General features: G+C 45.0%; 1 protein-coding gene across 3 annotated transcripts in view; it reads right to left on the bottom strand.

Annotated features, from left to right (window-relative positions):
- The window catches only part of CFAP70 (cilia and flagella associated protein 70), a 69,044-nt gene that overhangs the window by 6,416 nt on the left and 48,939 nt on the right, over window positions 1-13,689 (bottom strand). For all 3 annotated transcript variants that reach the window (XM_056536475.1, XM_056536476.1, XM_056536477.1), the window contains 5 exons: window positions 8,596-8,729; window positions 6,931-7,046; window positions 5,607-5,768; window positions 1,702-1,875; window positions 363-457 (listed from right to left, as the gene is read on the bottom strand). In XM_056536475.1, coding sequence (XP_056392450.1) covers window positions 363-457; window positions 1,702-1,875; window positions 5,607-5,768; window positions 6,931-7,046; window positions 8,596-8,729 — 681 coding nt within the window. The remainder of the gene's footprint in view (window positions 1-362; window positions 458-1,701; window positions 1,876-5,606; window positions 5,769-6,930; window positions 7,047-8,595; window positions 8,730-13,689) is intronic.

Here is a 13,689-nt window from a genome sequence, read left to right as displayed (position 1 = left end):
CTTAAAGTGGTTATCCAGGAATAAAAACAGAGCCAGTTTCTTTCAAAAACCTCCTCCCATTTGTCTCCAGGTTGGATGTGGTTCTGCAGCTCAGTTCCATTGAAGTGAATGGAGCCAAGTTGTAATACCACACCCAACCTGGAGACAGACAGGGAGCCAAAGAAATTATCTCTGTTTTTCGATTCCTGGATAACCCCTTTAATTATCCACAATTAAATTTTATTTTACTAACAGGAAGCAGAGATCTTGACAATGTCGAGAACAAAAAAAAAAAAAACGCAATATATTAGAATTTTATTCATGTGGGCATCATATGTCAATTTGCATGTTGCATGTTGGTGCAGTGTTGCCCATATACAGACCTGTGTGGCATTGACCTGTGCCAGGAATATGGCGGCTTCCATGTAGATGCTGCTGGCAGCTGGTGAGGAGTTGGGGTCAGCGCTGGGCTCTACACCTGAAAACAAGTACATAGGATAAGGTCACCCTGGGCAGATTTGCTGTAGATTTTACAGGATAATGTACAATGTATGCGAATGAGAGCTTAGTGTAGATGGAGGGCGCTTAGTGTAGATGGAGCGCGCTTAGTGTAGATGGAGCGCGCTTAGTGTAGATGGAGGGCGCTTAGTGTAGATGGAGGGCGCTTAGTGTAGATGGAGGGCGCTTAGTGTAGATGGAGGGCGCTTAGTGTAGATGGAGCGCGCTTAGCGTAGATGGACCGCGCTTAGCGTAGATGGACCGCGCTTAGCGTAGATGGAGGGCGCTTAGTGTAGATGGAGCGCGCTTAGGGTAGATGGAGCGCGCTTAGCGTAGATGGAGCGCGCTTAGCGTAGATGGAGCGCGCTTAGCGTAGATGGAGCGCGCTTAGCGTAGATGGGGTGCGCTTAGCGTAGATGGAGCGCGCTTAGCGTAGATGGGGTGCGCTTAGCGTAGATGGAGCGCGCTTAGCGTAGATGGAGCGCGCTTAGCGTAGATGGAGCGCGCTTAGTGTAGATGGAGCGCGCTTAGCGTAGATGGAGCGCGCTTAGCGTAGATGGGGTGCGCTTAGCGTAGATGGAGCGCGCTTAGCGTAGATGGGGTGCGCTTAGCGTAGATGGAGCGCGCTTAGCGTAGATGGGGTGCGCTTAGCGTAGATGGAGCGCGCTTAGCGTAGATGGGGTGCGCTTAGCGTAGATGGAGCGCGCTTAGCGTAGATGGGGTGCGCTTAGCGTAGATGGAGCGCGCTTAGCGTAGATGGAGCGCGCTTAGCGTAGATGGAGCGCGCTTAGTGTAGATGGAGCGCGCTTAGTGTAGATTGAGCACGCTTAGTGTAGACGGAGCGTGGTTTTAAAGACCGGAGGAAGGGGGAAAAGTGTACTGCACCGATGGAGCAGACGCGAGGTGCAGCTACACTTGTCTTTTTCCCTCCCTCCACGCCTGCTTCCTCGGTGCAGTTCCACTTGTCTCCCTTCCTTTGGTCTCTAAAACAACATGTACTATACGCTGACTATACGCTGACTATGCTACCCCTTACAATACGCTGCTCTCTGAGCTGGGCCGAGAGGCTGGGCCAATCAGGGAGCAGCAGGAGAGCGGCACATGTGCTTGCAGAAAACGTTACTACATGCACCTCCCCAAAATAATCCAGATTACCCACATCCTGGCTCAGCATCATCTCGGGCTATAGGAACCCCCAGAACCAGGATCACATAGATCTCCCACCTCTCTGAGTTCCAGCTTTACTTTTAGAGACCACCGATGAAGCAGACTTGGGAACAGCAACTGGGGTCTTCTCTCCTGGGGGTCGGCTGCCCAAGGAAAGTTCTCCTGAAGCGGGCCGACCTGGCGGTGATGTGCGGACGTTCCCATCAATGACTTCAGTCCCCCCTTTGGATACTTTACACCATAAAAGACAAAAAATACAGGGCCAGATTTATCATCACTGTCCTAAATACTAAAAAAAAAACTCAAAGTGGGAAAGAAGGAACGCAGTGCAACCAAATTTACTTGGTACCAAATTTACCTGGTGCATTTCATGGATCCTCTTTCTAAACATTTTTAAAGAAGCCCCCCGGGAATTCTTATTTTTCTTTTATAGTGCAGCACGGGCTAATATTCGAGAATAATGCAGAGGTTCTTGTTCCCATGAATCCTCTGGCTTTGCAAAAGAAAGGGAAAGGAGTCTTATCACTGCACCTAGTCATCTAATGAGGCTTCAGGGCTGGAGGTCACCCAGGTGAACTGATTAGACTCATAAGTGGGTTGCTAAACAACAAAACCCCAAGAGGAAGTACTAGGGTCAAATCAACTAACAACAATTTTATGATGATTAGCCATTAGCCACCAGACTTTCCTGACGAAGCTGGGGTGCCAGTGAAACGTTGGAAGGGCTGGCTAATATCTGGTTATTCTAATTTGCAGTAGCCACCGGCTCCTAATAGATGGAAGAGCGAGCCTGGTGGCAACTGTGGTTTTAAAGTTAGTGGTGTTGTCATTACACCAACTTGTAGAATCACATATTTATGTTGGTCACAGATTATATTTTAAATGGATCAATAAAAGGTACATATTAATATTGGGGGGGTACTTAGTTTAAGGGTTCCCCTAGGGGGGTTCCCCTAAAATTGTTGTTAGTTCATAAGTGGGTTGGGGGCAGTTCACATAAGGCTTGTTTCACCCTACAAAAGGACTCCGTTTTAAAGATCCGTACGAAGTTCCGTCTGAAAATTGGGTGTAAAACGGCAGTTACCGAATCCTATAGGGCCGTTAGAAAATCCCATTATAGTCTATGGATAAACGGAGATCCAAGAAAGGGAGATGAATCGCGCTGCCACAAGAAGTATATACGGGTAAGTTAATTGCACACAAAGGATCCACGCAACGCGCTTCAAAGCTGTTCCGGCTTTTTCGTCAGGCGTCCCGTCTGACGAAAAAGCCGGAACAGCTTTGAAACGCGTTGCGTGGATCCTTTGTGTGCAATAAACTTACCCGTATATACTTTTTGAGGCAGCGCGATTCATCTCCCTTTCTTGGATCTCCGTTTATCTATATTTGCGCCTGGACGCCGGGAGCCGCAGCAGCCGCGATTACAGGATTCCTGATCAAGCGCGTTTTGATTGGGCTCGTCACTATCTCATTCATCAGGTTCCATCCAGGGTCGCGCACCCTGTTCTCTTTTGTACATTATAGTCTATGGGATTTTTCTAATAGCTGTTTTAACCCATTACAGCCCGGGTCAAATGATTTGACCTATAATCACAATGTAGGCATTTTATGAAGATTTGGAGTCTTTAGGCTGTGTCCACACATTCCAGCATATGTCACTGCATTTTGGCCGGGTTTTTTTCCCATAGCGATTTTACTAAATTTGCTGTAAAAATTACACTTTTCAACATTCTTTCTACAATTGTGGTAAAAGTAGCGCAATTTTTGCAGCAATTCTGGGAAAATCACAGCAAAAACATTTAAAAAATGCAATCTGTGAACATAGCTTCAGGGAAGGTGTATAACAACTACATACTGTATCCTGATCTGATAGAGAAAGGAGCAGTAGTATATAGATAGAGCTGGAGGGGAGGTATAAAACTATTATATATTCTGATTTAATAGAGATAGCAGCAGCAGTATACAGATAGAGCTGGAGGGGAGGTGTATAACTACAATATATCCGGATCCCATAAAGATAGCAGCAGTATACAGATAGAACTGGAGGGGAGGTGTATAACTACTATAAATCCTGATCCCATAGAAATAGCAGCAGTATACAGATAGAGCTGGAGAGGAGGTGTACAACTACTATATATCCTGATCCCATAGAGACAGAGCTGGAGGGGAGGTGTATAACTACTATATATCCTGATCCAATAGAGATATCAGCAGTATACAGATAGAGCTGGAGGGGAGGTGTATACTATACATCCTGATCCCACAGAGAAGTGTTTCCCAACCAGAGTACCTCCAGCTGTTACAGAAACTACAACTCCCAGCATGCCCGGACAGCCAACGGCTGTCCGGGCATGCTGGGAGTTGTAGTTTTGCAACAGCTGGAGGCACCCTGGTTGGGAAACACTGCCTTAGAGAGAGCAGCAGCATTATATAGCTAGAGCTGGAGGGGAGGAGTATAAGCTGAATATTAGACCTCACTTCATTTGGCCAATTTGTCACCATTTTTTATTTATTTTTTTAAGCAAACTGAGCCAGAATTCTGGTGCATTAAAGGAGTTATCCAGGAAAAAAAACTTATATATATATATATATATATATATCAACTGGCTCCAGAAAGTGAAACAGATTTGTAAATGACTTCTATTAAAAATTCTTAATCTTTTCAGTACTTATGAGCTGCTGAAGTTGAGTTATTCTTTTCTGTCTAAGTGCTCTCTGATGACACGTGTCTCGGGAACTGTCCAGAGTAGAAACAAATCCCCATAGCAAACCTCTTCTACTCTGTGCAGTTCCCGAGACAAGCAGAGATGTCAGCAGAGAGCACTGTTGCCAGACAGAAAACAACAACTCAACTTCAGCAGCCGGTAATTATTGGAAGGATTAAGATTTTTTTTATAGAAGTAATTTACAAATCTGTTTAACTTTCTGGAGCCAGTTGATATATAAAAAAAAAAAAAAATTTCCCCTGGAATACCCCTTAAAGCTTAGTAAATCTCTCCCAATGTATTAATAGGGAGTGTGGTCTATTATAAGCCCAGATTCACCGAGGATCGGGCGGCATCTGATGTGAGGAAGGAAATAAAGACAATTTGGAGGTTATAGGCGAAGATTTACTCTGTGGAGTTTCCAGAGCAGCGCAGAGGATTTCAGGAGAGAGGTGTGCTGATCTTGTAGGGCAGTGTTTCCCAACCAAGGGCGCCTCCAGCTGTTGCAAAACTACAACTCACAGCATGCCCAGACAGCCAAAGTTAACATTATTGGCCAAATGAAGTAAGGTCTACTATTCAACTTATACACCTCCCCTCCAGCTCTATCTATATACTGCTGCTGCTGTCTCTAAGGTAGTGTTTCCCAACCAGGGTGCCTACAGCTGTTGCAAAACTACAACTCCCAGCATTCCCGGACAGCCAAAGGTAACGTTATTGGCCAAATGAAGTGAGGTCTACAATTCAACTTATACCCCTCACCTCCAGCTCTATCTATATACTGCTGCTGCTGTCTCTAAGATAGTGTTTCCCAACCAGGGTGCCTCCAGCTGTTGCAAAACTACAACTCCCAGCATTCCCGGACAGCCAAAGGTAACGTTATTGGCCAAATGAAGTGAGGTCTACTATTCAACTTATACCCCTCCCCTCCAGCTCTATCTATATACTGCTGCTGCTGTCTCTAAGGTAGTGTTTCCCAACCGGGGTGCCTCCAGCTGTTGCAAAACTACAACTCCCAGCATGCCCGGACAGCCGTTGGCTGTCCGGGCATGCTGGAAGTAGTAGTTTTGCAACAGCTGGAGGCACCCTGGTTGGGAAACACTGTTGTAGGGGGCAGTGACCTGCCCATGATGTTGTTAGTGAGGACTGAGCTGGATGGAGCAGGTCATAATATCAGAAGGAGTATGGAGAGCTCATACTGAGGGTCCCACAGCAGCACTGAGTATTTCAGGACTCATATCCCACTATTTCTCTTACCGTTGTCAGTGGTCTCTCCGTAACGGGTTTTTCCACCGTCCAGCATGGAGTCAGACTGGTCGGCGGGTCTGTCCGCAGTCAGCGCAGCCTGGTGGAGCTTTCCTGCCTCAGAGAACGCCATCTCCATCCTGATGTCATTCCCTTGGATCTCATAGAACAAGCCTAGAGGACGGACAAGGAGGACACAGCGCTGGTCATGTCTCTAAGGCGGCGTTCACACCACGTTTTTGCCATACTGTTTTCAATCCGTTTTTCTAAAGAAAACCGTATGGCAAAAAAAACGGATGGAACAGTATGGAAAAAGTAAACCGTATGCGGTTGCAGTACGGTTTTTAAACCGGAGACAAAAACGTGGTCAACCACGGTTTTGACTCCGGTTTAAAAACCGTACTGCAACCGCATACTTTTTTTTTTAACACGGACGTCAATGGGAAACGCACATGTATACGGTTCCATACGGTTTTTACTTTGCACATGCGCATTTGCATCCTAAAGTCCCCACCCAACACCTCTCCCATTAAAAATGGACAAAAATTATCAAAAATGTTTTTATTTATTTATTTTTTATAAAGACGGACGGAACTGTATGCACTTTTAAAAACGCATACGGTTTACTTTTTCCCATATTGTTCCATCCGTTTTTTTTGCCATACGGTTTTCTTTAGAAAAACGGATTGAAAACAGTATGGCAAAAACGTGATGTTAGGCTGCATTCACCCCATGTTTTTGCAATACAGTCCCCGTATCCATTTTCAATGTGAAAACCGTATGCATTGACTCTCCATTGAAAACCGTATGCCAAAAGATGCATCAGGTTGTGTCCGTTTTGCGTCTTGTACGGTTTTGTCAGCTTTTTAACCGTACTCAAAACCGTAGCCTAACATGGTTTTTGGTCCGGGTGAAAAACTGTATTAAACCGTATACGTTTTTTTTTTTTTTTAACATGGGAGTCAATGGGAACCGTACAGAACCATTATGTGCGTTCGGTTCCATCCGGTTTTCACCATACGGTTTTTGACTTTGCACAGTTTTTTTTCTTGGAATTTCAATCAAACAAGTGAAACTTCTTAAAAAAGTTAAAAACGTATATGGTTTTTTTTCTTAAAAAACGGATGCAACCGGACATCATTTTTTAAGCCGTATGCGAGTTAAAATTTGTACACACGATTTGATGCAGTTTAGTCCGGTTTTGAGGAATCAGTTTTTAATCAAAAACCTGATACGGGAACTGTATTGCAAAAACGTGGTGTGAACCCAGCCTTACAGCAGCTCTATGGTGTGTGTTCTGACAGGGAAGCCATTATGGCAGTCAGCGGCTACTTACCCAGTATAGTCCAGGCCAGGGCACTGCCGGGGGCCACGCATGTCGCATCTTCAAAGAACAACTCCGCCTCCTCATTACTGTCCATAAGAACCGCGACTATACCGCACAGGAGCAGGCTGCAACAACACGAGATGTCATCACTCCATGTATACACATCACAGACCAACAATAGCAAGAGTCACTCTGCTCTATGTGTCTTTAAAGGGGTACTCCGCTGCTCAGTGTTTGGGACAAACTGTTCCGAACGCTGGAGTCGGGAGCTTGTGACATCATAGCCCCGCCCCTCATGCTGACATGCCCTGCCCCTCAATGGAAGTCTATGGGAGGGGGCGTGACGGCTGTCACGCCCCCTCCCATAGACTTTCATTGAGGGGGCGGGACATCATGAGGGGGCGGGGCTATGATGTCACAAGCTCCGGTCGCCGGCTCCAGCATTCGGAACAGTTTGTTCCAAACGCTGAGCAGCGGAGTACTCCTTTAAAAAGTACCTGTCACCAAACTAAACTTTTAATATATTATTCCTTAAGACACTTTGCTATTTACTTGCTAATTAAAATTCTCAACCTTTATAATGTTTTTCATGTGATTGAAAAAACAGCCACTAGGTGGCTCTGTTCTGTTCCCTGATGCAAGTCAAACAATTAGTTTGGTCTCCACCCGAACTTGCAGAAGTCCAAACTCAGGAAGTGCGTGCGGGGCATGGCGGGGGGCACCGCTCTCGTAGGCTTAAGTAACCTCTCGCCTGCTGGGGAACGCCCACTTTCTCCTGCCGGGAGCTCACACAATGTGAGCAAGGGGAAAGGTATGATACACAGCTTTTTAAAGCTCGGAAAATTTTTTGAGTGCAGGTGGTGTGTTAAGAGTAGTTACGGAATATAATCTGAGTTAGTTTAGAAAATATGGTTTGATGACAGGTACTCTTTAAAGGGATACTCCGGTGGAAAAAAATTTTTTTTTTTAAATCAACTGGTGCCAGAAAGTTAAACAGATTTGTAAATGACTTCTATTAAAAAAAATCTTTACCCTTCCAATACTTTTTAGCGGCTGTATGATCCACAGGAAGTTCTTTTATTTTTGAGTTTCCTTTCTGCTTGACCACAGTGCTCTCTGCTGACACCTCTGTCCATGTTAGGAACTGTCCAGAGCAGCATAGGTTTGCAATGGGGATTTTCTCCTGCTCTGGACAGTTCCTGGCATGGACAGAGGTGTCAGCAGAGAGCACTGTGGACAAGACAAAAAAGAAATTCAAAAAGAAAAGAATTTCCTCTGTAGCATACAGCTGCTAAAAAGTACTGGAAGGGTAAAGATTTTTTAATAGAAGTCATTTACTAATCTGTTTAACTTTCTGGCACCAGTTGATTTATAAAAATAAAAAAAATGCTTTCCACCGATTCCGTCCTTATATATCTTATCCCTTATCCAAAGGATAGGTGATAAGATGTATCATCAGAGGGGTACCGCCGCTGGGAACCCCTGCGAACTTGGTGCAGCCCCCGGCAGGCGCTGCCTCCAAGATGTGACGTCACGCCACGCCCTCTCCATTCATGTCTATGGGAGGGGGCATGGCGGCTGTGATGCCACCCAACTTTTCAAGGCTCCTGAATGACAGATCACTGTGTTTCTAGCTATACATAGGCTCACCATGTGGTGTGGAGCATTAGTCACCTGTGTAAATGTTCCCGGTTTAAGACCAAGGCCTCGTGGAAGCATTCCTGTGCTTTGATGTAGTCGCCAACCAATAGCTTAAAGCAGCCATAGTCCAACCAGTGGTCAACGCGCTGACGGTCACGGGCCAGTCTCTGGAAAGGAAGAGACAGAGGGTGCATGAAAATGACTGCCACATGCTGGTGAGGGGTGGTACTGCAAGTGACAGCTGTATATTAGAAGCCTGAGACTGATAAAGCTGTCTAAACACATTGATGGATTTTTTTTTGCAATCGTGATATTGATATTGTAGATACATGAGATCATGTGCAAAGGCTTAGAATACGTTATATGTGATATCTTAGGCCAGTGTTTCCCAACCAGGGTGCCTCCAGCTGTTGCAAAACTACAACTCCCAGCATGCCCGGACAGCCAAAGCCTGATCCCATAGAGATTGGAGCAGTATACAGATAGAACTGGAGGGGAGGTGTATAACTACTATATATCCTGATCCCATAGAGATTGCAGCAGTATACAGATAGAGCTGGAGTAGAGGTGTATAACTACTATATATCCTGATCCCATAGAGATAGCAGCAGCAGTATACAGATAGAGCTGGAGGGGAGGTGTATAACTACTATATATCCTCATCCCATAGAGATTGGAGCAGTATACAGATAGAACTGGAGGGGAGGTGTATAACTACTATATATCCTGATCCCATAGAGATAGCAGCAGCAGTATACAGATAGAGCTGGAGGGGAGGTGTATAACTACTATATATCCTCATCCCATAGAGATTGGAGCAGTATAAAGATAGAGCTGGAGGGGAGGTGTATACTATATATCCTGATCCCACAGAGCAGTGTTTCCCAACCAGGGTACCTCCAGCTGTTGCAAAACTACAACTTCCAGCATGCCCGGACAGCCAACGGCTGTCCAGGCATGCTGGGAGTTGTAGTTTTGCAACAGCTGGAGGCACCCTGGTTGGGAAACAATGTCTTATGCCATCTAGCAGAGCACTGGCATTGATCTAATGCCTCCAGCTGTTGCACAACTACAACTCCCAGCATGCCCGGACAGCAAAAGCCTGATCCCATAGAGATAGAGCTGGAGGGGAGGTGTATAACTACTATATATCCTAATCCCATAGAGATAGCAGCAGTATACAGATAGAGCTGGAGGGGAGGTGTATAACTACTATATATCTTGATCCCATAGAGATAGCAGCAGTATACAGATAGAGCTGGAGGGGAGGTGTATACAATATATCCTGATCCCACAGAGCAGTGTTTCCCAACCAGGGTACCTCCTATGGGATCAGGATATATAGTAGTTTGGCTGTCCGGGTATGCTGGGAGTTGTATTTTTGCAACAGCTGGAGGCACCCTGGTTGGGAAACACTGTCTTAGACCATCTAGCACAGAACTGGCATTGATCTAATGCCTCCAGCTATTGCAAAACTACAACTCCCAGCAAGAAAGGGGTTGTCAGGTGAAAACTATTTCAGCACCTATTCACAGGATAGGGGATAAGTAGCTGATGGCGGGGGAGGGGATGCCGTCAACGACATGCGCTCTATTCATTTATATAGGAGTGTGGTGGATGAGATAAAATGTCTATTTCAGAATATGCTGTATAAAATGGTCCCTCACTAACTCCCTCTCCCCCCCCCCTCTCATCGAGTTTGAAACAACGCCCTCATTTACTATTGCAATCCCGACATGTTTTGACGGGTTGTGCGCCAGATTATGTCGCATTGCACCAGATTTTGCGCCAGAATTGAAAAAACCCTGACTAACTCTCCATTTTGCTAAGAAAACACGAAAAAGGGGTGTGGTCGCCAGGAGAAGGGGGCGTGGTCTCCAAAAAGGGGCGTGTTTCCGACATTTTCACAAAAAAACTACATATTTACTAAGGTTTCCACAGAAAATGTGGCGGATTTCAACTGAGGAAAACCCGACAGATCAGAAAAGGTGTAAAAAAAAGTGAAATGTAGGGAAAGTGGAAACTGTAAGAAACCTTAGTAAATACGGTGGAAAATAAATGGTAGGGAATTAAACCCCACAAAGAAACCTACACAACGCTCTTAGTAAAATAGGGCCAATGGGGGAGATTTATCAAATCCTGTCCAGAGGAAAAGTTGCCCAGTTGCCCATAGCAACCAATCAGATCGCTACTTTCATTTTGCAGAGGCCTTGTTAAAAATGAAAGAATCAATCTGATTGGTTGCTATGGGCAACTGGGCCACTTTTCCTCTGGACAGGGTTTGATAAATCTCCCCCAATGTGTATAAGATGGCGCCCGAACAGGGACTATACCCAAGATGATGAGACCCACGGGCTGGGTGAGGAATGCCTGCAGATGGAAGAAACCAATCACAAGGACTACTGTTCATGACGCGTTAATCTTAATCCTTCCAGTACTTATCAGCTGCTGTATACTACAGAGGAAGTTCTTTTCTTTTTAAATTTCCTTTCTGTCTGACCACAGTGCTCTCTGCTGACACCTTTGTCCATATCAGGAACTGTCCAGAGTAGGAGCAAATCCCCATAGTAAACCTCTCCTGCTCTGGACAGTTCCTGACACGGACAGTGTCAGCAGAGAGCACTGTGGTCAGACAGAAAGGAAATTCAAAAATAAAAGAACTTCCTCTGTAGTATACCGCAGCTGATAAGTACTGGAAGGATTACGATTTTTAAATAGAAGTAATTTACAAATCTGCTTAACTTTCTGGCACCAGTTGTTTTCAAAAATTTTTTTTTCCAGTGGAGTACCCCTTTAATCAGATCCCAGAATGGACCAAAAATAAAATCACAACTGCTATGACCTATATGAACCTATAGATCCCATGTACTGTTCTTGCATAGGGGCCCTATGTTGTCGGGCCCCTGTGAGCAGCATAACAAGCAATGCCCACCACACCCTTTTTAAAAAGACAAATTTTGGAAATGTCCCCATTGTCATCAGATGCCTCCACATATGGCTCCGGTGTTTGTCATCATTTGCAGCTATTCTTAGACGGCACACCAGATGCCCGGCCTGTGCTCTCTTCATCTGGTTCCGCTTGTTTTCTCCTCTTTTCGTCTTCTCTTTTATTACGTTTGGTGCGTCAGGGAAAGATCTCAATGCAAGTCATAGTGTCAGTTCTGAGCTGCAGTCTTCAGAACCCAGATTCCTCTAAAAAGTCTTAACCCCTTAAAGGGCTACTACACTGGAAAACTTTTTTTTTTTTTTTTTTTTTAAATAAACTGATGCCAGAAAGATAAACAGATTTGTAAATTACTTCTATAAAAAAATCTGAATCCTTCCAGTACTTATTAGCTGCTGAATACTACAGAGGAAATTCTTTTCTTTTTGGAACACAGAGCTCTCTGCTGACATCATGACCACAGTGCTCTCTGCTGACATCTCTGTCCATTTTATGAACTTTCCAGAGCAGCATATGTTTGCTATGGGGATTTTCTCCTACTCTGGACAGTTCTTAAAATAGACAGAGGTGTCAGCAGAGAGCACTGTGGTCATGATGTCAGCAGAGAGCTCTGTGTTCCAAAAAGAAAATAATTTCCTCTGTAGTATTCAGCAGCTAATAAGTACTGGAAGGATTAAGATTTTTTAATAGAAGTCATTTACTAATCTGTTTAAATTTCTGGCACCAGCTGATTAAAAAAAAAAAAAAGTTTTCCACCAGAGTACCCCTTTAAGGACATAGGGATTTTTTTTACTTTAGCGCTTTCGTTTTTCCTCTTAGTCTTCTAATAGCCATAAAGCTTTCCATTTTCCACTTACAGACCCATATGAGGGTTTCTTTTTTGCATCACCAATTGTACTTTGTAATGACTATAACTTTTTGAACAATAATGAGTATGCTTAAAGGGGTTCTCCGCTGCCCTGCCTTCTGGAGCTCCGCTCGCAGCGTCCGGAAGTTCATTACTCCGAACGCTGTGTGCGGGCTTCCGTGTTTGCGGCCGCCCCCTTGTGATGTCACGCCCGCCCCCTCAACCAAAGTTTATGGGAAGGGGGCGTGACAGCTCCGAAAGGCAGGGCAGCGCACAACCCCCTTAAAGGGGTACTCCGCTGCTCAGCGTTTGGAACAAACTGTTTAGAACGCTGGAGCCGGCACCGGAAGCTTGTGATGTCATAGCCCCGCCCCCTCATGATGACACGCCTCGCCCCCTCAATGCAAGTCTATGGGAGGGGGCGTGACGGCTGTCACGCCCCCTCCCATAGACTTGCATTGAGGGGGCGGAGCGTGACATCATGAGGGGCGGGGCTATGACATCACGAGCTCCCGGCACCGGCTCCAGCGTTCGGAACACTTTGTTCCAAATGTTGAACAGCGGAGTACCCCTTTAAAATTGTCCTCTTCTCACCCCTGTAAGGCCTTGTTCACAGGGCAGAATGTTCGCGCCAGATACAGCATTGGAACCCGGCACGGAGATTCCGCTGCAGCAGAGTTCCGTTGAATTCAACAGGTTTCTGCTGCGCTGTGCACACGGTGGAATTTCCGTGCCAGATGTATCTATATTCCGGTGCGGTCTTAGTGCCGGCATCCTGCAGTGTCACAGAGATTCTCCGTGCGGACATTCAGGTGTGTGAACATAGCCTATTTTATTTTTATTTATTATTTTTTAATGGGACTTTTTATGCTTTCTATCAATTTTTTTATGTTATATAAAGTATGAAAAAAAACAAACCGCAATTTTGAATTTTTTTTTTTTTACATTTACGCCATTGATCGTGCGGTTTCACTAACGTTATATTTTATTAGTTCAGACATTTACGCACCTAGTGATACCACACGCTTATTTTTGTTTACATTATTTTATTTTATTTTTAAAAAATGGGAAAAGGGGGTTATTTAAACTTTTATGAGGGGAGGGGTTTATTCCCATTTATTAACATTTTATTTTCACAATTTTTTGTCCCTATAGGAGACTATTGCATGAATCTTCCGATTGCATACACTGATCAATGCTGTACCATGGCACAGCATTGATCAGTAGTATTGACGCTTCATTACTACAGGCTGCCATGATTTCTGCCCGTCCTAACAGCTGATCAGCACCCAGAGCTAATGGGCACGCATTTTTACCGCTTTTAGACATCGCAATC

This window comes from Hyla sarda, chromosome 8 (genome assembly GCF_029499605.1).
Source record: "Hyla sarda isolate aHylSar1 chromosome 8, aHylSar1.hap1, whole genome shotgun sequence".
Taxonomy (NCBI): domain Eukaryota; kingdom Metazoa; phylum Chordata; class Amphibia; order Anura; family Hylidae; genus Hyla; species Hyla sarda.
This window is presented reverse-complemented; position numbering and strand designations above follow the sequence as displayed.